Raw genomic sequence first — 25,299 nt, 5'->3', positions numbered from 1 at the left:
ACTGAAGCACCAATATTTATCCACAGACTGCAGATCCTGCGATGCAGTAAGCTGTAACAGAAAGCTGCAGAGCAGGAGTTACACCCACAGCAAATAATCCTACGGCAGAGGACACAGCTAGAAGATGCTGTCACTATCAGGAAGCCATGTTGTGACCCCTACCGCACACACACCTTGCTTTCTACTCCAGCCAGAGCACCTTCTGAGCAGAGGATGCTGTATGTTAGCATTTTACTACCCTAAACAAAACCTACATTTCTAGCAGACTCACAGATGTCCTTAATGTCAAAATACACAGTACTAAGCCTAAGGCAGCCAGTCTCAGACTACCAAGACTTCCAGACTATCTTAAATATTCAAAAGTGTACACTTCTGGGATATGTAAGGCTTTTTTATTATTATTTTTAGAACGTATCTTTTAATGCCAAAACGTAACAACCACTATGAAATTTTTGCTTAAACGCATTCTGAATACCACTGTAGACACAGCATACAAAGATCACCCTACAGACAGGTACACAGGTCACCAGGTGTGCCAAAGGAAGGTTACTGCTTCTCTTTTCTGGACCGACACAGCTTTTAGGATTTAGTCATTTTGGCAAGTAACTGTGCCGTTAAACAAAGGCAAAAGTCCACGTATACTTGAACAAACTTGTCAGAACCTAAAATTTGTTCTTTTCACAACCAAAAAAATGCTCATTCCCCCGTAACTTGAATGAATGTGCCCAAAACAATGCTGACAACATGCACCCCGATCATCTACATTCCTCTAACCTTGTAAATATTACAGATGTTCTTTTCATAAAAGGCACATTTGGCAGCTACTGAAGTCGTCATGCATCTGGCACATTTCTCCCTCCTTCCAACTTTTCAATCATCTGCCTCATGATTTCACATTTGCGTGCTAGGGAGTCAAAAGAAGTGACTTGCTCTTTCCTTTGTTTGCCCTATAATGCTGCAGCACTACCCGATTCACTGTTTTTTCTTAAAGGCAAAAGAGAAATTTGCTCACAGTTGACAGAAAAATGCACTTAAAGGTGTTGTTTTAACTTTAAAGGAAAAAGGCATGGGATTTACAAACTAAGTTAAAAGCACTTTTGGCTTCACAACTGTATTGGAACACACATTTCTCTCCTTAACAAATATGAGCTAAAACAGTTCCAGCCCCTGCATCACCTGCGTTTTGAAGTTACGACTCAACAACTAAAAAAGGTATTTCATGCCAGGGGGCACCTATAAGACTTGTCAAATATCTTAATATCATCTTAAAACAGCCTTTTTGACTAAACTCCTACTTGTTGTCTGGAAAGACATTAGCATTCAGGAGAAAGTCAAAGAAGGATTTTTATATCCTGCAACTAAATGCACTGCTCACAGCAGCAAAGCATTAACAAGTATTTTGTTTAACTTTCCTGTGATTTTGCAATAGAAATATTCACGAATGAGGGGTTCTTTCTAGTTGAGCTTAAATTGCAGTAATACTGAAAGAGCCAGTAATAGACACTGCCTCAGTAAAATGCCACATTAGCAACTGGACAACAGCCACAAAGAAGTGAAATGATGCCAATTATTACACGCTGGCTTCTCGATACAGACTGCTGAGATGCAAATCTGTGCAAGCACCTCTTCAGGTTGAAAAAAAGCTTCCATGTATATAACAAAACCCTCTCCCGGAAGTACAATAATCTACTGACCTCGGCAGTGGTAACTCCAGTGACATCATTGCATTGGAAGCAAAACCCAACTGAACAGAAAGCCTGACTTCAGATATACGTAAAAAAAATAATTAAACACCCAGCAATTGTCAGTCTAAACCTTTAAGTATTTAAATCCAATGCAATAGCACAGATTTATTCTTACTGAGACCGACCTCTCCCTCCCTGATTTAAGAGGGGCATATTAGAGAAACAGGTTAGAGAGATGGTTTCTTGACAAGGGAGCACTCACACTTCCATGGTGTGGATCCGTAAGTAGGACAGCGTTCTCTGCTAGCAGATAGTTACAGGAAACCTTAGCCTGAGCTGCTAAATGTCGTGACAGGTACAGGTAGCTTGGGTCACCAGGCAGCAGAGAGCTGACTTTCCATACAGCGTGCCGAATGGAAGTAAACACACCGAGCTTGCAATACTGGCACTTCCAAATTCTCAGAGGGCTTCTCTGGGCTAATACACAACCATGGCATTCACTCTGGAAGAAAATAAACCCAGATGCTGCTGCTCTAGACTACTTATGAAGTATAAACCTTGTGGTGACACAGCACAAATCGTAAAGTACTGCACCTCTGAAGTTTTGCTGACCTCTGTAACTCTTCAAGCACTTCATTTTCCTACTGTGCTGACACATTTTGCTGTTGTTGTATCAGGCACTCGAGAGTTATACAGCAACTCACCCAAGCCAGCTGCTAGCCTCCCCGCAAGCATGTTTCTTCGTCCAGGAGGCCACCTCATCATCCCAGGCCACACCAGAACATCCAGTGTCATTTACCCAGGAGCCAGATACAGCACTGTAAAAATTATTTCATTTCCCATGTGAAAGTATTGTCACTAACACAAACATGGTCCAAATAAAAAGTCATTATGGATTAAATAATCATTAATGCAAATGAAACTGTCATGAGACAAAGCAGGGGCTTAGAAGTTGTACTCAGATCTCCTATCCTAAATGCAACAGTTTTTTTTCCTCATTCCTTCTTGTTTGCAGCTGAGTTGATACCATCATTTGTGCACCGTATGACTGACCTGTTCTGCTGGGCTCCAAAGCACATTTATGCTAGGTTCTTGCACACTGGCCATTATCACCATTATCCAGGTATCCCACCAATAAAGGCATTTTGTCCTCAAGCAGAGATGCAAGACAGCATTCTGCCCATTTGACAAAGGAAAAGAGAGGCCAATTGACATTGAAGAAATGTACTCATTAACAGGATCAATGTGAGATCCTCCCCTTCTAGTGGAGGACTTCACCAACTAATCGTTCCTTTTGCTTGGTCTGCCTTGACTACAGATTTATCAAAAGGGAGAGATACAGTTCAGAAAGTTTGACTTTAAAGAACTTTCCCTGGTAATCCATGGATGAGCCAATAATTTATATGACATTTCCAACAGTAACATTTTCAACATTCATGTTGCTTACATCTGAAGAACCAATAACCTAAATCACGCCTCCTATAGCTTAAGGGTTTTTACCAAGATCCCATTTAAGAACGTTCTCCTCTGAAGCCAAGGTTTAGAGATCTTCATTTTTTTTCTTCTTTGACCAGAAAAACGTTCCAAAGCAAAGTTGTTAAAGACATCAAAGAAAGAACACAACTGACACATTTCAACATTTGACCATGATGAAAACTGCTGTTTTTGTTGACGGAATCGGAACACTTTCTGAAATGTAAAGACCACACAAAAGGATCAAGGTGCACTGCTCAATGGCATTGCAGAAAGCATTAAAAAAGGTAATTTCTATCATCGTTCTACAACACCATCCCTAATGACACAGTTTTCTAAGATGCATTCTGCTTCCAAAGAAGAAATGTGATAGAATTTTACTTTGACCCATGAGCCATATTAACTGTAGGTGAGATACTTCACACTTCACAAACATACCGCAGTGGAGATTATAGAGCTTCTTTTCTTCAAGAACTGGCATGCATTACTGTCAGTATTGTCTAGAATTGAACAGTACACAGGTTTATGGATAATCCATGTCATGATACTTATGCCAGTACATGTTCTCTCAGGTGCATTTCAGACATAGAAAGCTTCTGCAAAGATTAATATAAGTTTGAATTTCCCTAGCAAGTGGCATATAAGAGGTCTGAGAAAATTTTATAATGTGTAATAGTTCACTTTGGGAGTAAGCTAGCTTCTCCAATATTACTAATTATTACTTCAATACACATGCCAAAACCGACTTCTATTTAGACTCTTACAACTCAAGTACATCGACTGAACTAGGAAAAATATGTACCACAACATGTGCTTACCTGAAAAGCTGAGTTGTACATTTGTCCGTGTAATAATTTAACGTATGTCAGCCAAACATATCTGTATCTTTATTTCAATTAAATTAAAAACAATCTGCAAGTATATTTATGCAACATTCACTATATACACATGATTTATGCAACTGCAAGGCAATTCTATGTATGCTGATTAATCTATTGTTAGTAAAACATGACAATAGCTATGGAAGTTGGCCAGTGAGTGCTCCTTTTCACAAGTGACTCTTTTCATGGCATGACTGAAAAAGAATAGCTACTAGCCATGAAATGGATTATCGGTAAACCTTAAAAAGAACATGACATAACCTAGCAGAGATTAACAGTCTTCTAAATGTAGTAGTATATTTACTTCAGCTGATAGTGCTGCCTTTTTTTAAAAATTTGCTGTTGTTTCAATGATGTAAGACTTTCATCTGCTCTATCTAAAGAAAGCAATAATTAGACATTATGCTTCCTGGCAAAAATTTATTTTTGAACTGGCACCATAATATTTCAGAAAATAATAATAAAGTACCTCTTTGGTGAAGCCTAGGTACCCCCTACTACTCATTGTAACAACTTGTAAACAGGACCGCAATACAGTGCTATGCCTTAATTCTAACTCGGTTAGGTACCACAGATCTTCCTCACAGTCCTTCTCATAATTTTAGGAAAGTATTTTAAAGCAGGGAGTAAAGCAAAGGAAAATTAAGAAGGATATAAAGTTCCCTGTTTGAGATTTAAAAAAAGTGCATAATGTTTTCATTCCAAAAACTGTGCCACTGTATGGAACTGATGGATACAAGACTGTTTTCCTTCCTGTACTGGGCATTACAGATCATTACACAAACACAGTCTCTGCTCATTGGCCAAAGAAGTCCCTCAAGTCTGTTTTCTGGTACAATCAGTTGTCCAATTATCTTAGAACAAATGTCCTGCATACTAAAAGAAGAATAGCAAGTTAACCGGTTTTTCACTAGAATGTCCATTTTTGCAATTCCATTTCTGTACACTGCATTTCCAATCCATTGGAGAGTTTTTAGTGTTTGGCATACACATCCCAACTCCTTGGCACCACCAGGTTCAGTGCATCCATTGCCAGCAACAGACGTAGCACCAGGAAAATGTGACTCCCAGCGCAGGGGACAGTTCAGGAGGAGTGGGCATTCTCCAGCAAGGGCGGTCCGTCTCGATGCATCGATGGGTGTGTGTGCTCCCTTTTGTAAGTTTTTGGAGGAAGCTTTGGGATATGTTGAGAAGTGCTTTGTCGTGGAGGAACGGGTGGTCCAGCAACAGAATGGAGGTCCACGTCTTGTTGTATCAAAGGTGGTGATGGAAGATGCCTCCGCGCTACATGTGGGGAAGGTGTCTGAGGGGGAGGGGGAGTAAACGGAGAGGGACTGTTTGGGAAAAAGGTGTTACCAAGTTCGCTTTTTCTCCCCAGTGGTGGAGGTTGGAGGTGTAGTGGTGAGCTAGAGAAAACATCTGGAGTTCGCACAGGTTCTCGTGGTGGTAACACAGGAGGGCTTTCAGGGGGGTCAGAGATGCAGGTCCGGTCAGGCACTGAGTACCTTGGTGAATACACTTTAGAGGTTGGTTGCCTAGGAGGGATTGCTGGTGGGCTGTCCAGGTGCGCAGAAGTAATCTGAGGTACGCAAACATTTCATTCAATAAAGCTTTAGAGTGGCAGCAAAAAAACAAGACCCCGCTGTGAAATGGGAGCAGAACTCCTGCCCTGCAGATTGCTCTGTCTGGTTAAGCAAAAGACACAGCAAGCAAGCGCACAACGAAGATGAAGAGTAAGGAAGCAAAAGGGAGTGGCGGTGCATGAAACAAACACGTTTCTCAGTGTGATGCAGACAGAAAAGACAAACAGACCAGATGAGCAGGAGGGGAGAGCATGGGTGTATCAATACGTGAGTTAACAGCCAGGGATGCAGGGAAGAAAGATGCACTGAGAGGGGAAAAGGCAAGCCAAAGAATGATCAGAGCAATAGTTTCCATGCTGGTTCCAGATCTGCCCGCTGGGTAGGTCTGGGTATCTTCCCCTGCCTCCCCAGTAACAGGCACTTTGGATGGGTAATAGCACCAGATATTTCTCCAAGAAAATGTGGAAAAGGGAGAGGCACATGATGCTGAACAGAGGAAAAAATGAACTATGCTCAGAAGATGGAACTAAGTAGGCATGATTACTGGAGTGGTTCCCAGGCTGCAGCCCACTATGACAGCTTCCACCGTCTTATTATGTTTATGTTTTCAACTGCTTTTTGATAGGAATTTGAGTACACATTAAAGTCTGCTGGCTGGCAGCAGAGTCACCTGTAGTCCAAAAAGGACATCTTGATGAAGAGACATGCAGAAGCCCTGCCCTAAAGCCAAAGACATGCAAAGTAATTTTGAATGGAATTTTCAAATCTACCCAATTCTCTGAAGCCATCAACCAGCTCCCACTGAGATCAAGAGAAATTTGACACTGCAGCAAAGGCTAGATCAGATCCCAAATGTTAAAGGAAGATGCAGCAATGGCTGAAGCAGGTAGACAGGACAGGTGATCAAGGAAAAGCACTGAGCACCACAGCATCAAGGGTCAAATATTCCAATGAATCTTTTCAGGAGACTAAGGTATATTCATTGCTTTCCATCAGTATTTTTCATCTCTTTACCCCGATACATACACCCCAAAATGATGCTCTGAGACAATTATTGCAGATGGAAACATCTACCCGTGGCTCCAAGTTCTAGCAAAGTGTGAGCCTAATCACTCTGGATTGATAGACAAGATAGAGACATTCTTAATCCTGAATTTAGGTCTCATCTGTTAATTCACTGGTTTGGGATCAGGACATAGTAAGGCTGAACTGTGCAGGCCTGAAATACATGGCTGCTTGCTGTTTCACATACAGTTGTTAAAAAATACACATATTATCTTTAAGAGTTCGTTTTCTATTGTACCCTTCCCTCTTCTCCCAGAAAAACACTCGTTTTTCCTCTTACTTACTTTTGATGGGGAGGATTCAGCGGGGGCAGACTCCGGTCTTCTTCGAGGAGGAACTGGAGGGGGAACATGAGCTTCATCTGAATTTTTGGTGAAGTTTATGGATGACACAGAAGCGGATCCTAGTGGGCATAAAAAGAAAAATCCCGATAATGATAAACTTTTATTCAACACGGTATATTTCCTTTATCATTGTCAGTAAGGATATCATTAAAGGCAGCATGCTTTTACTTTACTAAATTACTTGCTTGTAAAAGGCAGCATGAAACAAGAGGTGTTAAAGGAATATACAACTAAACAACCCTCTATCTTGCACATCCCAGAAAACTGCTTTTCTGAGCTGCAATCATCTGTGTCCACCAATTCCTGTGCTTTCTTAAGTAATCCTTAAGACCAAAACCCACACCACAAACTTGTCCATGTTAACACAAAAGCACTAAAACAATATCCTGAACCTGCAGTCAGTGGGTCAATCCAACATCGAAGAAGTATCTTCTTACGAAGTATTTGGGAGACCTAGTGAGGACACTAGGACACCCCCTTGTGGCAACCAGTTCAACAGGGCACTATCTTTGTATTTCCTTTGACAGCCCTCCTACATGTACAATGTGAAATATTGAAAGCATACCATATAGCATAAGCTTCCTTGTACGTTAAAGACAGAAGAAAAATAGGTGCTGATTTTTCCTGATGCATTTAGAGCAGGGCAATGTTGATTTTAAGACATTCAGGAAAAACATCTACATACCCTGAAGCCAATTTGCAATGGCAGACAGCAAAATAAGGCATTCACAGAACATTCATTTCTATTCTCATGGGTCACCATCCAACAGATACTCACTGAATACATTCAACACATATATATATATGAAAACATACATGTATATATATATGGCAGCAAATCCACAGCTGTTATACGAGATATACCTCTGGCTTTCTGTTTTGACAGTTTGTCCAAAGACATGTAATACCCAGCACATCTAATTCTGTTTAGTTTCTCCCTTTACAGTGAAAACTTATCATAAAAATGGAGTAAAATGCACTGGAAGTTTCTGCTACTACAAGGAGACTACAGTGACTATAGAGACAGTCTAAAGGCTATCTAAAGATGGTCAAGACTAAAGATGTTTTTACCTGTTTAAGACCACAAAATCTAATATACACAGTCTTGGCAGACTATCAGTTTTCACCTACTTGCATGAAAAGGACTGGAAGGATCTGAGTCAAATACACTGCAGGCATCTGTTGTGCTCGAAGTAGCAGAAGCAGGGGGTGGGGTCAAAGGTGTTCGTGGAGAGTTTGGTGCAGATGCTGTGGTTTCAGTCTCGCTCTCTGGGATGCGACTGTAACTAATTTTTCTTGGCTCCTGTTGCAGGGGTGTAGGGTGTCTCATGGTACCTGGCCTTGGATTAGATGGGCGAACACCCGGGGACTTGAGAGAGTAGCTGTACTTTTTGGGCTGAAATGACAAAAAGGAAACAAAGCGTCACACAAAATCAAAACACACCAAACAAAATCAAAATGCCAAATAAATCACCTCTCTCTGAAAGACAAATGTAAGCATTTGGGAGGGGGGGAGAATACTAACAAATCTTGGTGGAGGCTTGACATTTCGTGGCTCTATCTCTAGGGACTTGTTGAACAGATAATCTGTAAATTCTGTCTCCATGCTGTTTCCCATTGGATTCAGGTTTTCAAAAAATCTCTGAAATACAAGAAGGTAAAAAAAATTACATCAGCTAAGCTATTTCTTTGGTGCTTGTTTCTATTGCACAAGTGATCCCAACTGCTCCATAGAAGAGAGAAAACGTTCAAGTCAGAAGCAGTGATAAATTTTTAAGTTAGCAAGTGCCTGTTGCCAGCCCTCTGATGGACATTCCTAGTGCTATGCTTGGCCTAAAGAAACAACTGTGCTAGTACCATAAATATTTTCTGTAGTGCAAAAAGCAGACCAGGTTAGCTTGAACACCCTCTGAAGAAGTTGTATACAGCCCATCTCTACACTGATGCAGGGGAAGACTGCTCTCAGAACACATTCTGTCAAACCCTGAGGAGAAAAAATACCAAGAGAAAATCCTGCAGTCTCTTAAGATAAACAGTCCTATGGCTCTTTGAGAATACATAGCTGAAAACACATTTAAAGAAAAAGGAGAAAGAAAAGCAAGCAGCAGACTGCTTAGGGAGGAACACACAAACCAAGGAGAACAAGTACACAAGGGGACAAAACTGTGAGCATCATCACCAGTACATGAAGTAAATGCAGTGTTATCAGGTAAACCTGAAAACATAAACGAAAAATAACAGAGGAGGAAAAAGACAACTGGGCTCACTACAGGCCAGTGACAAATAAAAGCAAATGACTGAAGGACCGTGAGAATCTGGCAGTTTCTGTTACTGTTTAACACTGATCAGTAAGATCTACCTACCAACACTCCAACAGCTGAAATTAAAAAAAAAAAAAATAAAAAAACGTGCATAAAAACAAAACAATCACCCCCCCACACCAAATTGCAAGCATTGAGCTTTTTGCTCTTACAGACGTGAGAGCTTTTTGCTCTTCTCTTACAGAGTTGACAGATTTTATGGCAAGCCTTCTGCTCATCTCTGATTCAGTCTCTATCAGCTGATGTTACCACGACAGAAGTATCTCAAGGTGTGGACACATGGAAATAATGCCACTTACCCTGATGTCAAATTCTACTCTTAAACAGTATGGCTGGTTCTGGTACTGCTGTATCTCTCCTGTTATTTCAGCTACCTTTCTTCTCTTGCTGAAGTTTATAAGTTCTTTCCCATGTCGCTTTAGAAATTCAGGATTGCCTTCTTCTGTTTTCAAAATGTTAGTTAAGTAAATTCCTAAGGAGAACACAAAATAGATTCTAAATATGTAGTACAAAACAAGTGGGAAGGTATGTGGTTGGAGAACAAAATTCTTAAACAACTTAATTTGTGCATTTTAATTACTCAGAAAAATTTTCATTTGGGGTCAATAAGTCACAGCTCATTTTCAATAAGGCAGTAACTTAACTATTTTAATTGTTGTGAATTCTGACTTTTGCATCAAAATCTCCAGGTTTATGCATCCTGCCATTGTTTAGGAACCTCACAACACTAAACACTACTAGCAATTTGCAAGACAAGTCTACACTGAACTGAATTGCTGACCTTATCCTTCTTTGGAGAGCTCTGGGGTATGTGTTTCCCAAATTTGTGAAAGGCCAGAAAAGCTATCAACACCATTTTCTTTCAACTGTGAAGTCTGTGCTGGACAAATACAATGTACAGTGAGTGAGAACTGGAGCAAACGTCCAAGCAGCAGCAATGCCTTCTGCCTATTTTCATAATTTGCTAAACTTCAGAAATTCCAAGCATCCTACTTGGAAGAACTCCTCAGTCTGATGATGCAGAACAGGGTTCTTTACCAAAATCTATTTTTATTTCTCGACGTTGTTTGGGAGTATGTGGGCGTGTTCCCTTCTTACCTGCTAGTAAATATTTCTAACATGCCCACCTTCCATTTAAGGGACATTTGAAACTGCATTTAAAGGAAAAATGAATAACTATGTAATTGAGATATTCCAGGTATACTAATTCTTGCCACAAATAACATATGCAATTATTGGTCAATTTAACATTTCTTTCACATACAGGCAATTAACAATTTCCTTTGCACAATCAGTCCTGCTGCTAGTTTAAGCAAGCCAGGGAAAATGCTTTGATGTCTGGGCAGCTGAAATTCAAACCCGAATATCCTGTTAAAACTGAATTCTCACTATTGTTCATACTTTTGTTTAGTGCCTTAGCTCATTATTTTCCAAAGGTTTATGCATGATATAGCTCGTTCAGAACCAAACATACTTACCAAAAAAAGGCACACAAGGAGGATTAATGGACCTGAGTTTTGCCAAGTATTTCTTATAGTGATCCTCACTCAGTTCATAAGCTTCTTCCAGAATCTTCTTCTGACGACTGGGAATTTGCTACAGAGAGACAAAACCGGTTATTTGGAAAACCAGCGTAATGGCGTAAGCCAGCAACAATACTGAGAGTAAGCATCTCCCACTGATTTAAGTCAGTGACCACAAGGACAGTGCCCCACCATCTCAGGATCTTGCTACCTTTTTCTGCCTTTCTGAAGTGAGGATTGATTTCTTTCTTCTGAAACCCAGAAATAAAAAAACAACTCTTACACCCTAATTGATTCGGTTGTTGGGAGATTTACCTTCCTTGTTCCTTCTCGGAAGGACATGCCTACTGAAAAGGTAAGCTTTCAATGTAGCTAAGGTGTACTGCATTACACTTTCATACCAAAAATGGAGAACATTTCATCACTGTACCTCAAATGTGTGATCCAACCTATACACTGCTGCAGAGTTCATTGCACTGACAATCTCAAGGACGCCATTAAAGTTGTTTAGCTCTTGAAAAACTTGCAGGATCTCAATTATTCGGCTCACTACAATTACTCTTTCCTCTAGGTTTTCTGTTTCTACAATACATCTAAATAAACAAGAACATTTGATTTTGTATTGTAGTGTTGAAGAGATTTCCATAAGAAAATATTAAGTTGTAACACACATAAGTATGAAAAGTTTATCAAATTATTCAACAGTTCCGAAAATTTTTAGAATAAAGTTTGCTTTGAAGAATTAAAAGACTAAAAAGCTGAAATCGTTATGGTAAAATTATCTCAGGGACCAGCTGTAGCATCTAAACACTATTAAACTGAAATTCTCCGAGAACAGATTTTTTTCACAACATCCTTCTGAAAGTATTGTACATATCCAGTAACGGACTAGGTACATATTTTAGCAAAGTCACTTACTTTTCAAACCACAAAGTGAGGTTAGTTGTATGCCTTATCATTTTGAGAAGGTTGGGAGAATTAATTTCTTTATCTTCCTTTGTCCACACACTTCCAACTAGTTCAGACGGCTGCACAGCTCTAAAAAAAAAAAAAAAGTAGATGCATGTATCAAAAAATGTAATCACAAGCATGAAAGAAGATACTATTTTTCCAAAGCTTCTTCATTTCCAGGGAATTTGAAATTAGTATTTGGAACTGAATTCTTAAGGTATCACTTCTTTGATCTTAGGCTCACCACATGACTCAAGTGACTTGTATTTCTGTGCTTCTTTTCTAACATGTAAATATTTCTTAATTTATATGACTATTAACCACTTCTGTTCATCTAAATGAAGAATGAAGTCCACATCTCATTCACCGTAATAAAATGTGAGCTTCCAGCATCTTAACAAGCTCTCACAGACATCTGGTGAGATCTGACATGGTCCATGATTTGCTTCACAATCTAGGATACCAATTTAATTCATGTTCGTGCTTCTCAAAGGCTGATTTACTCAGAAAGCATAAGGAGAAACCTGCAGCACAATGCAATTGAAAGTATGCATCAGTCACAGGCACTGCACGTTCGCTTGGGGATGACAAAACAAATACTAGTTTTTAGAATTTTTGGCTGAAAAAGTAACAATTAATATACAGCATCGGTAAAGTCCCTTGACCTACCGTGGGGCTTCACAGCAGGGGCCCGCAGAAACAATTTCATGCTGGAGGATATTTTGGTTTGTGTCATGTGTTTTTCAATGGAGGAAAGTTACCTGTAAAAATCTGACTCAAGTAAAGTGAGCTGCCGAGCAATTTCTATTGGATGCAAAGTGAGCAAGTCAAAAGTCTCTGTGTGTCCTGGTTTGCTTATGTGCCATTCGATCGCTGGAGGTGGGCTTTCAAAAGTAATGTTGTGGCTTGGCCCAATGGCTTGTGCCTGCTTTTTCCGGTTGATTATCTTGGTGATTGATTCAACCCATTTCTTCATCGCTTTGCCTGGCACACAGGGAGAAAATTGCTGTTTAGTCTTAATACTTTTTTCCCAGAGGTTTGTATAATTGGGAAATTTTTGATTCAATAGCCATCCCCATACCGCCAATACAATTAAGCAACCGTATACTCAGAAATGTATACATGGTGTTCCCAAACAACTCTCAAAGCATTCAGACATATTATGAAGAAACCCTCAACAGCCAATGCCGAGCATGTCAGGTTTGTCCAAGCACATTCATGACATCTAAATTTGGCTTCTGCACTGAATCAGGGGGCATTTTTCTCTCTTCTACGACTTTACAATGAGTTTATGGAAACCAGCTTTTTTTGGTCCAAAGTGCATTTCTGTGAACCACCTGAACTTTATACTTTGGGCAGGAGTACACACTTACCTCAGAAGGCATAGAAGGGAATAATAATGAACAGGAAAAAGCTTCTCCCTCAACTGTATTTATCATCAAAGCTGAGAATAAAACCCGAAGGACAAATGCTTGTTTAGCTCTACACCATAAGAATTTCCTACGTGAGATGGCAAGTCCACTGACAATTTACCAGTAATCCACATTAAACTAGCTGCTTCATTTTCCACCTCTTCTAAATTGCTAAATAACCATGGAATACTTCTCTACTGTAACATTTTTCTACAAAATGCTCCTGTAGCTGTCCAGTTGTTCTTGTAAGGGAATGTGAAACTCCAGTACAGTCACAATTGGAAGGTGATCTACAGGCCCGATATGCACTGTGAAAGAGCTGGAAAACCCTTGCTTTAACAAACCAGTGGTTTTCACCAAACTTTTACAAAAATCACACCTGCATATTGTTTAAGAGGACAATCAAAATAATTATTCTGTCCTGAGCAGCACTCAGTTCTCGTAATTTGTCATTGATTTCAGTCACCTTATATATAGCACAGAACTTATCAAATAAGGATATAAATGAAGTATTCTTTCTTCTGAACAGAGGCCAGATACTGTGGAATTTAACAGAATTTAAGTACTTAATAAGATATAAGCTCTGTTTTTCTTTATCCACTCACTGAAAGGCAAAGTGATCCATTCCATACCTTGGAAAAGGCATGCTTTAAAAAGACCACTACTTAAGAAACTTTAAGTACCTCTTACTGTTCCAATGAATTCCTCCAAACGTTGCAAAAGATCAGCATCTCTTTCAAAGTCATAGAAGTGGTGTTCTACCCAGTGTCGACATACATTTAATACTCTGCAGAAGAAAAAGGGCAGTAAGCATTGCACAATATGGTCTGTCTTCATGTCTAGCATTTCAAGGCTTTTAGTTCACAGGAATATCAGAATAGCAGAACAAACAGGATTATTCTACTCTCTGCATTTCATCGGCTATAAGCATTTCTTTTTAACTTTAGATTCAGAGAAGCCAGAGTAATGTTAATATTCATTAAAATAACTTTTATAATGTTCTCCACATACATCTTTGTGGCAAGCTTATGGTGTACAACTTTGCACAAACATGGATTCCATAAAAGCCATGAGTGCAAGAAACTGATTTGCAGACTAACAGGCTAAAACTCAGCAGAAGTCTATCCCAAGGCCTTTCATGCCATGAGTTTTCATGCCACGAGTCAAACTCCCACCAGATTTTCAAGCACCAAAGTCAAAACATCTAACTGCTCCCCTATGCTATCAAAACATCTACAAGAAAGGCTCCTGGCTATCCAAAAGAGCTTCTGTATCCAAAGTTTTGTACTTTAAAAACTTAAAAGGAAGTCAGGTTGTCTCACATTGCTGCAGTACTCACCGTAGCTGCACAGGTTGTATGTACTCTTTCCGAAATCTTTTTAACTCAGCACTAAGAGGCTGGTCTCCATTCTCCATTGCAATACGATCAGCTTCTGTTGGCTCAGGCTCTGGAATTTCAAACCTAGCACAGAAGGTGGGGATAAGTACCAGTCATCGATTAAACTAATCTTGCTCAAATGAGTACGTGTTGATTGAAGATAGCTCAAAATTCAGATGGTTTCTACATGTCAGGCTCTTATGTTTTGCTAAACACAGGAAGATACGCTATAATCAACATTAGTATAGATTTCAAAGACATAACTGTGGAGCACTGGAAATTACTGAAGCCAACTGAACAATCCTAAAACTTCTGGATATAACTCATGCATTTTACTTGCACTCTGTCATCCTTAAATTTCACGAATTTTTTTAAAGTGTTTGGAGTAAAACAAAGCCAGTTGGAAAACAAGAATCTTACAAGTTCTACTCCAGGTAAAAATTTAAACAAATATTGCACTTCATACGAGTAATATTTTAACAGTGGCATACCTTTCTATTAGTAGACTCAGCAGCTCTTGAGGTTTACAGAAGGATCTGTATGTTGTGAGAAAAGTCCGAACAAAGTTGGGATCTAAGACAAAGAATTATGCTTGTGTCAGCAATTATCTACTGGTTTATACTGGAAAATAAGTTAATTGCATCCTTCAAAACGAAAGATGCTAGAGTATTGAATGCAGAAAGACGATGGTGTAAAATGAAGCTGTTTTGGTAACAATTCACAACCTCTTAAAATAGAAATAAAAAGCAGAATTTAAAAGCAATTTTAACTCCATTTGACAAATCATAAAAATGGCTATTTCCCTTCAATTATTAAAAGATAGGATTCTCTTTCAACAACTTTGAAAATAACAGATCATTTTATTTATGAGCCATCTAGTAAACAGCCGTTTTTGACAAAGAGCAAGACAAACAAACAACTCAGAAAACAGAACAACCAGCACTGCATTGGATAAAAATTGGCGTAACTCTTCCAGGGTAGAATGTTTTCCCAAAACTGGTACAACTTATGAGCAGCTGTGGTTAAGGTAGGCTAGGTATTTTTTTCAGTTACCCTACAGTTGTACTGACTTTATTTTACTGCAAGAAAATAAGTACATTTCATATTAACTGATTAAGTACATATCAGTATCTTTAAAACATTCATATCAGCTTTAAAAACAAGTATTCAAAACAGAAAGCAATGCACTTCCCTTAATTACAAAAGCAAAACCATTTGTTTTCAAGTATGAGGAAATGCAGTGACAGCATGCTGGCACTACACAGAGCTGACTAGAAACCAAGCTAGCATTGCTATCACTAAACAAAACTCATGAGCAGGTTGCAATGGCTTTACATATTAAATGCATATATATTTTTCAAAAAAAAAAAGGTAATTTTTCTAGTATGAATTGGCTGAACAGCGTGTAGCACTTGAAACGAGTTCCTATAGGTTGTAATGCAGGAAGAAACCCAGCATTATTTGACCTAAAACTATACACCAATTTCACATTTGGATTTGTTTCCTGGAAGGTGGGGTTTTAAGACCCTCATTAAAATCCTCAAACTACTTACCAGCATCTCATCCATCTCAGCGAATATCCTACCTTTTTTGAAATCCCACTGAACTCTTCGTTTAATTTACTACAATCCATCACGCAGATTAACCATGTTGTGCCACGCAGCATTTCCTTGCCTTTCTGTTGTATGCTAATTCCCATTTCCTACACAATACACTGGCTAGTGTGCTTTATCATCTCAATTTCCTTCATTACTGTTTTTCTTATCACAATACCTCTCACCTCTCCTTGAAACCGTATAGTCTTTTCAAAGGCAAACCTCCAAATCTCTTTGCACAAAGAATGTGATCCCTGTCCCCATTGTCCTCATCATGCAAACATATGATTTTTCGTGTCCTAAAAAACAAGTACTTAACTAAACACAGTAACTCATGTTTTCAGAGCTTGCATTCTGTAGTAGGCAGCAACTGCCCCAAACAGCATTTGTCTGCATGAAAGAGAAGCGAGCCTCCACAGCAATCAACGTTTTCAGATCGCTGCAAGCTCTGAGTCATAGCTATTGTTATTTACAGGTAGACTCAGTGTCTAAATCTACAATGCATATTGAATTTCAAATGAAGTAAATCAGAAAATGAAATCTAACTCCGTTATCTTACTAGCAAAATCTGCAACTCAAAATAGCGTACAATATATGAGCAAGTGTTAAAAAAAAAAATGCAGACAACACACTGGTTAGCCAGGATGTCTGCTCATGTGATAATTCTCTCTTCAATACAGCCAATTTGAAAGCTAAAAAAGAACAATAACTTGTTCTACAAGGATTTATAAATAATCACCCTTGAATTCCTTAAGAAAGGAAACGGACACTACGATGACGCACAAGCACTCTTAACATATCAAAGCTTTAAAAATAGAAGAGCACTGCCCTATAGATAAAAAAAAAAAAATGGCCATGGCTTTCAAATCTTGGTACCACCTAGCCGAGCTGCTCTTAAGCAAGCATCAGGAGGAGGAGATAACCACAGAAACACATTAAAACAAGTAAAAACCACCAGAATATGGAAACGGGGTCAGAATCTGAATTTCTAATCAGAGGGCAGCATCTCGGGTGAAAACACAAGGCAAGTTGCTTTAGGAGACCTCTCCCAGCTCTGCAGCTCCACCAGAGGAGGGTTTTGACAGCCCGCTGCACCTCCTGGCCAGGCAGCCCCCAGGGTTTTCTCTCTGCTCTACCTCTGGCGGTGGCTGGAGGGCTCATCCCCTGCCACTAACTCCACTTTTTCAGCTATTTCCACCAAACTGGCATAACCTTTGCGACCATATCTGTAATTACTCCTTCTAGTATTTGACTTACAAGAGAAGACTCCCAAAATATCTGCCTTGACATTGTCATATGCGGGGCTACCTACACTTGAGGAAAGACACCTTAAGTTACAGCTTGCTGTTCTGGCATATGTACATGAAGTCAACACAATTCTTTTAAGATGGTAAGCACACACACAATCCTTTGTGGGGCAATAAGAAATCCACCATCTGTAGCTGTTTAGCTAGATACCACAGGGACACTCGTGTTCCTACACCCGAAAGCAGAAGAGAAGCCCTGCACTCAGCTGATGCACGCCCAGAACAGTTAAAGGGTTACTATGGAAAGCTGTCGCCCTACTCACCGCATCTCATAAAATGCAACAAAACACTGAATGATTTACATAGTAAATGGACCTCGTTTCCTGTACAACAGAGCCTTTTTGGCTGAGTCACTAAACCTATTCCTTTGTTTCCCTGGAAAAGACAGCGAAGAATGGTTAGAATGACTCCATTCGTCCCCACAGAGAACCAGCGACCAACCAGAAGCTATGTAATGAAAGATAAGAGCTTAGAGAAATGACACACAACCAAGCAATTCAGCATCGGAGACACGCATGTTGCGCTCAGATCTCTACGGTTACATTGATGGGCCAAATACATCACAAGACAACCAATTTCTTTCTTTCCTTCCCCTATTTTTTTTTGTGGGGGAGAACAGATCCAAAGGGCTTCAGGCTATTTTGCAGTACCCATATTCTCAGGTGAGCCAAAGAGTGGTTTGGTCAACATCACACAACTCTAACAGCGGGCTACGAGCTACCTACCTCAGGCTTCATTAAATTGTGGCTGTTGAGAGCAGGGATTTCAATGCCTGTGGAAGTGAACATGGATCTAACCAATGGATTTGGGGACAACAAGAGTCTCTCTGCATATGGAAGGCCAATTCCCAGTGGTATGCAAACTAGCCAAAGCACAGCAAACATGTCACTAAAGCAGTACTGGTTCTGCTAATTCTCTGCCAAATACAATTTTAGCTCAAAACAGAACAACAAAAAAAGCCACTCTTCCTTTCTCTAACACTGAATTGTTTTACTCTAACTTCCAAACCCATAAAATTGTCATAAATCGTGCCTGTAAAATTTGAAGCCAACAGCTAAAAGTTTATAAAACCACAAGAAAATGAAGACAGGCAACAAAACTTCTCTGGTAAAAACTACCAGCAAGACATTGCATTTGTGTTTCCAGTAAGTGACAGGAAAGCTAAATTGAATGACGTATGGAGAAGAGCAACAAAAGTAATGGAGTAAACAGATTTATTTGGAAGCACTTTAAAAATAAAAATACTAAACTGTATTAATTATATTCTGTTTACTCCTGGCTCCTTCCAAACAAACATTCCTGCTCTATGCTGGAGTCCAGTTCCATCAAGATAGAGCTGCAGAAGAACAATTTCTTGGAGTAAGGAGTGAAAAGATAGACAAAAATCTGCAGCTGAGTATGAAAAGTACTCATACCAAGATGCATAAGGTTTAGAATAAGTGCCCATACAGGTAGAATCAAAGAAAACAAACAAACAAACCCAAGCCTATGCTTTTTCATCACAGCTTATAAAAATCCTGGAAAATTATCAAGAAAAACTCCACACAGAGATAGGACTGGATGAGGCATTCAATCTCACAGAAATGCCCCACACAAACATTAACATACCTTCACAAAAATAAACGTATCTTCACAAAGCAAACAGAAACCTGAAGTTCTTGAATCAAATTCACACTGAACTTCTGATTAAGGTGAAAATTATGCAAGTGCCTGCTTCTAGCAAGCTGTTATTTGGTCTATTCATTTGACATCAGCATGGACACAGGTAATAGTTTATGAAGTGCAACTCTTAACTGCAGCAACCAGGCCCACAGTTCTGGTGTGCAGTGCTAGCCCCTTCATGTGCCACCCAGCCATGGAAGTCTTGAGGGAAGGCAATTCTTGTAGCCTGGGGCATACAGGAAGAAGTATTGTCTGGAGCTCAATTCCTGCTGGACCCTGACCCCCCGCTCAATCCCTCACATGAGAATAACCTTATGCACATGCCTATCCCGCTGCATTCAGCCAAAAAGGATTTGTATTTTTAATTGCTACAGCAGTGCAAATTTCAAATTCCAAACCTTAACTCAAAATGCATTTCACAGTATGTGCACTGCAAAGCACACTGGCTTTTTACCTACTGTATATATTTTGCTATACATATTTAATACAGAAAATCAGAAGCCTAAACCACTCATCAGCTTCTCTGGTTATGGAAATAAAGGGCCTCACCTGCATACATGTGGTAAGTCAGCCTCTCGATAAGCTTGACTACAGTTCCTGCCTTGATGATCGGGATTCCGGATTTGGGCTGCATGTTTTCTTCAAACACAATGTTCTCTTCAGAGTCAGGTTCTGCAAACCTGTAAAGCTCAGGATTTGGAAATCTCATCTGCTCCTCTTTTTCTTCCTGCAACATCGTTACATCCAACATCCTTTCCAGCGTGCTTCTGTATTGCAAAGATATCAATGCTGCCATCCAGTTGTTTTTCTCTTCAGCTGATTTAGCAGCAAAAATAACACTGTTCTCATCTTTTAAGATGATTTCAAAAGCATGTCTGTACTCATTAGTGTCGTCTTTGTCATTGATTTGTACCTTTCGCATGAAGAACTTCTCTTTTAGACGATATTCTGCATTGCTAGCACCAGGAAGTCTTGGCTGGCCGTGATTTGACTTACAGCAAATCATCAAGCCATCAAATAGAAAGATGTGTCTCTCATGCTTTGCTCCCACACGCGTGAGCGTTCCTTCCATGATGAACTCGTTACAGCATTGGCCGATGTCCTTACCCTCCCAACCATCAATATTTTTCTGGATTTCATTCATTTTCTTAATTGCTAGCTGTTTCCCCTTCATCTGCTGAGTATAGAATCGGCATGCAGATTCACTTCAACGTAGGATGGGAAAAAGGCAGCCTATTAGTATACCATGATTTAAAAATCACAACCACCACTAGCAACAACAACACAAGATAATCTCTCTGAGTGGTGAGAACTCCGCTGAGAACACAGTTTAAACACCGAGTATCAGGTTCTTCTCCTGAAAGCACTATTACAAGGCTTGACTAATGTTTTTCCTAAGTGCACCAACTGACAAAGTTCCCACTTAGCTTCTATGCAACAAATGTTTTTACCTAAACACAGGCAACCAGAAGTGGGCAGGCTGTTAGTGCTTCTTAGCCTAGTACATCACTCACTCTCATAGATGACAAACAGTTTTAGAAAGCATTAATTTAAATAAGCACATTCAGAAAAAATAAGCTGTTAAAATACATTCACTTCTGAACCTAAATACAATGTTTAACAATAGAAATCTTGTTGGGCAAAGAAAATACTCAAACAACGTTAATATCAAAAGTACAGTCTTAACATGCTTAAATAACTGTTTAAGAAAATAAACATGAGCATTAAATCAAATGACAAACGATATAATCCAAGATTTCACTATAACATAGATACGTATATAAAATTAGGTAGCAATTTCTGTTATCCAGTTGCAACTTTTAACTAGAAGGCTTTATGTGCAACAGCAAATTGCTTTAAGCAGTTTTAAATTCAAGAACATTTCCTTCTATTCACACAAATGCGCTTCTAAAATATTTTTAGAGTATTTTTGATCTGAGCATAAGAAAGTGGCAAATGCTGTAGCTTTCTACTTACCCGTGAATTTTCAGAACGTTTCAACTAGCAGTATGCAAGGACACACAGAAATTCGAACGGTTTTAAAACAATAACAAATTATCTTGGCTTTGATGTCACTTCCTCTGAAAAAGCAGGCTTGTCACAAACTATTTTGTTCATTGTTTACTAAAAGAGGAAACTGGGAGCCCTGGATTTATAGCAAAGCACTAAGAGCAGAAAGCAGGAAAAATGGAAACGTGTTTACCTAAGCCTTCGTTTTGCAAGACTTTTGGAGCATATCCGTTCCATACTGCTTTGAAGATTCAGTAGGGCTGTTATTGCTTGCTTTAAGCATTCTTTATCCTCTTGATCCTCACTCTTTTCTTCTAGTTGCTGTGAACATTGAAAGTCACACACAGTAAGTACTACAAGCGGTTTGCTACATGCAAATCCAGAAGAATGACCTAGGAAGAACAAATCCAACAACTTGCTGATTTGGCATGCTCATGTCTGTTATAAAAATTAATAAAATAATCAGGTGCATTACTGACACAGGCAAGAGACAAAATTCTCTGCTAAACTCAATCTCTTTTAAGATGAGAGCAGCAGCCACCAGTCCCCCACGTACAGACGACACACAAGCTCCTTTGATTCACCTTGATCTCCAAAAAAGAACCCATTAAATGCTTTACCTCCTAGAAGGACTTAGAGAAGAAGGAGATCCACATCTCCCCAGCCCCATCACATGGTGGAAAACAGCAGGAAGGTTCACTCTCTCCTGACCCTCCTTTCCTCCAGATTTAATAAGCCCACTCCCCCCATTTCTCCTCCTCCTCCACCACATACTCCATCCTCCCAAGCATCTCAACAGCCTTCCAGCGGCATCGCTTCAATACACTGATGTCAAAGACAAAGCCCAAACTGGTCACCGTGGGAACTGAGGCTACCAAATCCCTCAACCATGCAGGCTACTGGCTTGGTAGTACAGCACAGGATGGACTTAGGGCCTTAGCTGCTGGGGGAAGATTTTGCTGGCTCACGTTCAGCTTGTCCACCAGGACCGTGAATTTTCACGTGGAAAAAAAAGAAGGGGGAAGGTAAAGAAAAGTAACCAGAAGGATGGCAGGGAGAAATAAATGTTCATCCATGACTATTCAGAAAATAAAGCAGCATCTAACTACAGCCAGCTTGTAAAACCAGCGTACATGAAGTCCTTATCTGACTACGCAGCTGTAGTAACACATTTACTTCCACCTTTCTTAAAAGACAAAGCAACACGATTATAAACTAAAGCTGCAGTGAAAGGGTTAATACTAATATTTTGTGCCTACCTACTGGATGTGACAGATGACTTGTACAAAACAACCTATGCTATTATCCAACAATAATGACATTTTCATCTTAAACCTCGTAGCCTAAAGCACAGAAGTGTTTCACTTGATACTCAGTGAAAAACAACAGTGCCTACAGCTGTGGCTTAGACATAAAACTGAGGTATCCCATATTAATCCTGTAAATAATTGATAAGCATTTCAGACTATTACACCAAGAACTGGCTCCACGCAACTGAAAGATTTATTTTGATAGAGGAGGTAAAAGCGAAGAGACGCGCTGGCATGAAGCAGAATAACAGACACCCTTGCAAAGAGTCCGATCGCGTGGTTTGCTTCCAGTATGAAATGGAAGCATTGTTTTCCTAAACCCAACTCAATAAAACACATTCACAATTGATATATGAATGAGTCAGTTAACAGCATTATTTTTTTTCCCTGACCAGAGCTCAACGTTCAGTGCAAAAGCTGTCAATGCCAGACAGTGCTTTATTTGTGTTGCTAGCCATCATAACCACACCTTTTATTCTAGGCAGCTTCAGCTCACTTAGCACAATCTGTCTGTCATACTGCAGCTCAACATCAACCACAACATCAACCATTGTTTTAAACTAGCCTCTTTAAAATAAGCTTTATTAGATCCATAAGATCCTACTGAATTTTGCCTTTCACTTGAAAGAGAATCACAGTAGATGAGGCAAGCAGCAAAAGGAACGCAAAATACAAGTTTGACAAAAATCAAGCTTAAATGCAACAAAACTCATAAAATCATTTCCTTATTTTAAAACTGTGTATATAACCTAAATGTTCCAGTCTAACGGAGAAGTCTACCATACAGCAGAACAAACATGTCTCGTAACAAACATGTCTCATATCCCAAAAAGTGAAGAACGTTTTTGAAGTTGGGAAAATATAAAAAAAAACTTGCAAAGGTAGGTTAATGCATGTAAGAGGAAAGCTAAAGTGAACAGGATAATAAAAATCCACTAAGCACAGAAGGATTTTCTCAATAGCAAAAAGGGGCAATGGGTAGGGTTCAGGTTGGATATGAGGAAAAGGATCTTGACCAAGAGGGTGGTCGGGCACTGGGACAGGCTCCCCAGTGTAGTCACAACACCGAGACTGCCAGAGCTGAAGAAGCGTTTGGACAACGCTCTCAGACATAGTGTGTCTGTTTTTTGGGGAGTATTGTGTGGATCCAGGAGTTGGACCCATTGATCCACTCAGGTCCCTTCCAACTTGGGATATTCTATTATTCTAGTGTCTTACGCCAGAGTACCTGGAGAAACAAGTGCGTATCCCTTCTCTTCAGGAACGTGCAGACTAACACTCATTGCTGTAAAGCAAACTACTCCTGTATGATATTTATAAAAATGTTTTTTAAAGTAATTTCTCTCCAGTTGCAAGAAGATTTTCATATACATCAGAGAAATCCATGTCCAAAAACAAACTACATGTTTGGATACAGAGGTGGAGAGAAAGAGAGAAAGCAGTTGTTTAATGACATTTCTGCATCTGGATGCAATGGAAGCAACACACACTTCCAACCATATACACAAACAAAATCTAAGATCAATGACTGTAATTATACTCCAAGTTTAATATTCAGGAAGTAGTATGTAGAAGTATGTATCACATGTAGACCAACACAAATTGCAAATCATATGGTGTGCTGAAGACATTTCTTGAGAACACAATTTGAATTTTTTATTTTCTAACCTTATATAATTACCATAAACTGCTGTCAAAAGCAAACAGTCAAAACTGAGCTTAATACATTGCAATGTATTTCATCTTACACAGCCCCCAGACAGTTTGGTAGAGAAGATTATAGGAAGTGAAATGGCAACATTGGAAATGCATTCGAGGTTCTCTGCCAATCCCACTGTTTTTTCTGTAGATGTGCAGTGCCCTCTAATGAATGAATCAGGTAGATGCTAAGAAGTGTGCTTTCTTGATTTAAATGTCTTCTACTTAAATGAAGAATACTTTATTATCACATGAAGGAGATGCAGATTTCTGATTGTCAGTAGTATTACAGTCATTAAGGTATTTTTAATAATCTTACAAGTTATCAACTTATAATAATTTTAATCAATAATGGAATAGACGCAGTATCCCTGCCTGTCCAGGTTATTTGAAGAAAGCAAACTTGGCGGTTTATTTTCCAAAGGGAAATTTCTAATAAAAACAAGCACTCTACATCCTAGGCTGCAAACACTGAAAAGATATCAAGAAGGGCAAGATGAGGTTATTTTCTTCTACCTGCTGCATAATGCAAGGATTAGGTAATATTTATAAAGCCAATTAACACAAAGCTCCAAAGAGATAAAAGAAATGCTCCTTATATACTGCAAGTTTACTCCACAGTAGTCCTTTCTCCTAGCCTGTGTGGGACACATCTATCTAGAAAGACAATGAAGAAAAAGATATTTACATATATGATGAGAATATACAAATATAGAAATATTAAAAAGTGTCACAAGGGATATAAAACCTTGTATCTCTGAGTTTACCTCAAGACCTAGACTGCTGTCTCCCTGGAAGATTTATATTAATATATCCACTGGAATTTGTACACTGCAGGTTCCCTGATTTATCTGAGAGGAGAGGCCTGTCATAGCCAACAACATACAGGAAGCAGGGAAATCATAACTGAATGCGTTTAAGACCACTTGATTCGAGGTGCTAACAAGTTGTTGTCCCCCAAAACATCAAGCCAGGAAGCTGAATGCCTAAGAGGTCCCACATTACAAGAAAAAGCTGCATACAGCAGTTTTCAGAACAACTAGCCCAAACTAGCGTTGTTTCAGAGAGTTTCAGAGAGGCATCTTCAAAAACTGCCAGGCA

At 39.4% G+C, this 25,299-nt stretch overlaps 1 protein-coding gene across 1 annotated transcript in view; it reads right to left on the bottom strand.

Annotated features, from left to right (window-relative positions):
* Positions 1–4,023: 4,023 nt before the first annotated feature.
* Positions 4,024–25,299, bottom strand: part of SOS1 (SOS Ras/Rac guanine nucleotide exchange factor 1) — a 48,065-nt gene continuing 26,789 nt past the window's right edge. Inside the window, exons 9-22 of the mRNA XM_027453477.3 lie at positions 21,384–21,511; positions 19,730–20,385; positions 15,108–15,189; positions 14,578–14,700; positions 13,922–14,025; positions 12,588–12,810; positions 11,794–11,913; positions 11,306–11,468; positions 10,831–10,948; positions 9,652–9,824; positions 8,557–8,673; positions 8,163–8,427; positions 6,972–7,090; positions 4,024–5,618 (exon numbers count right to left, since the gene is read on the bottom strand). Of these exons, the coding sequence (XP_027309278.1) occupies positions 5,124–5,618; positions 6,972–7,090; positions 8,163–8,427; positions 8,557–8,673; positions 9,652–9,824; positions 10,831–10,948; positions 11,306–11,468; positions 11,794–11,913; positions 12,588–12,810; positions 13,922–14,025; positions 14,578–14,700; positions 15,108–15,189; positions 19,730–20,385; positions 21,384–21,511 (2,886 nt within the window). The 3' untranslated portion in view covers positions 4,024–5,123. The remainder of the gene's footprint in view (positions 5,619–6,971; positions 7,091–8,162; positions 8,428–8,556; positions 8,674–9,651; positions 9,825–10,830; positions 10,949–11,305; positions 11,469–11,793; positions 11,914–12,587; positions 12,811–13,921; positions 14,026–14,577; positions 14,701–15,107; positions 15,190–19,729; positions 20,386–21,383; positions 21,512–25,299) is intronic.

The sequence above is a fragment of the Anas platyrhynchos genome, chromosome 3 (assembly GCF_047663525.1).
Source record: "Anas platyrhynchos isolate ZD024472 breed Pekin duck chromosome 3, IASCAAS_PekinDuck_T2T, whole genome shotgun sequence".
Classification (NCBI taxonomy): domain Eukaryota; kingdom Metazoa; phylum Chordata; class Aves; order Anseriformes; family Anatidae; genus Anas; species Anas platyrhynchos.
Note: the sequence above shows the minus strand (reverse complement) of the source record. Positions and strands in the feature narration are given on the sequence as shown.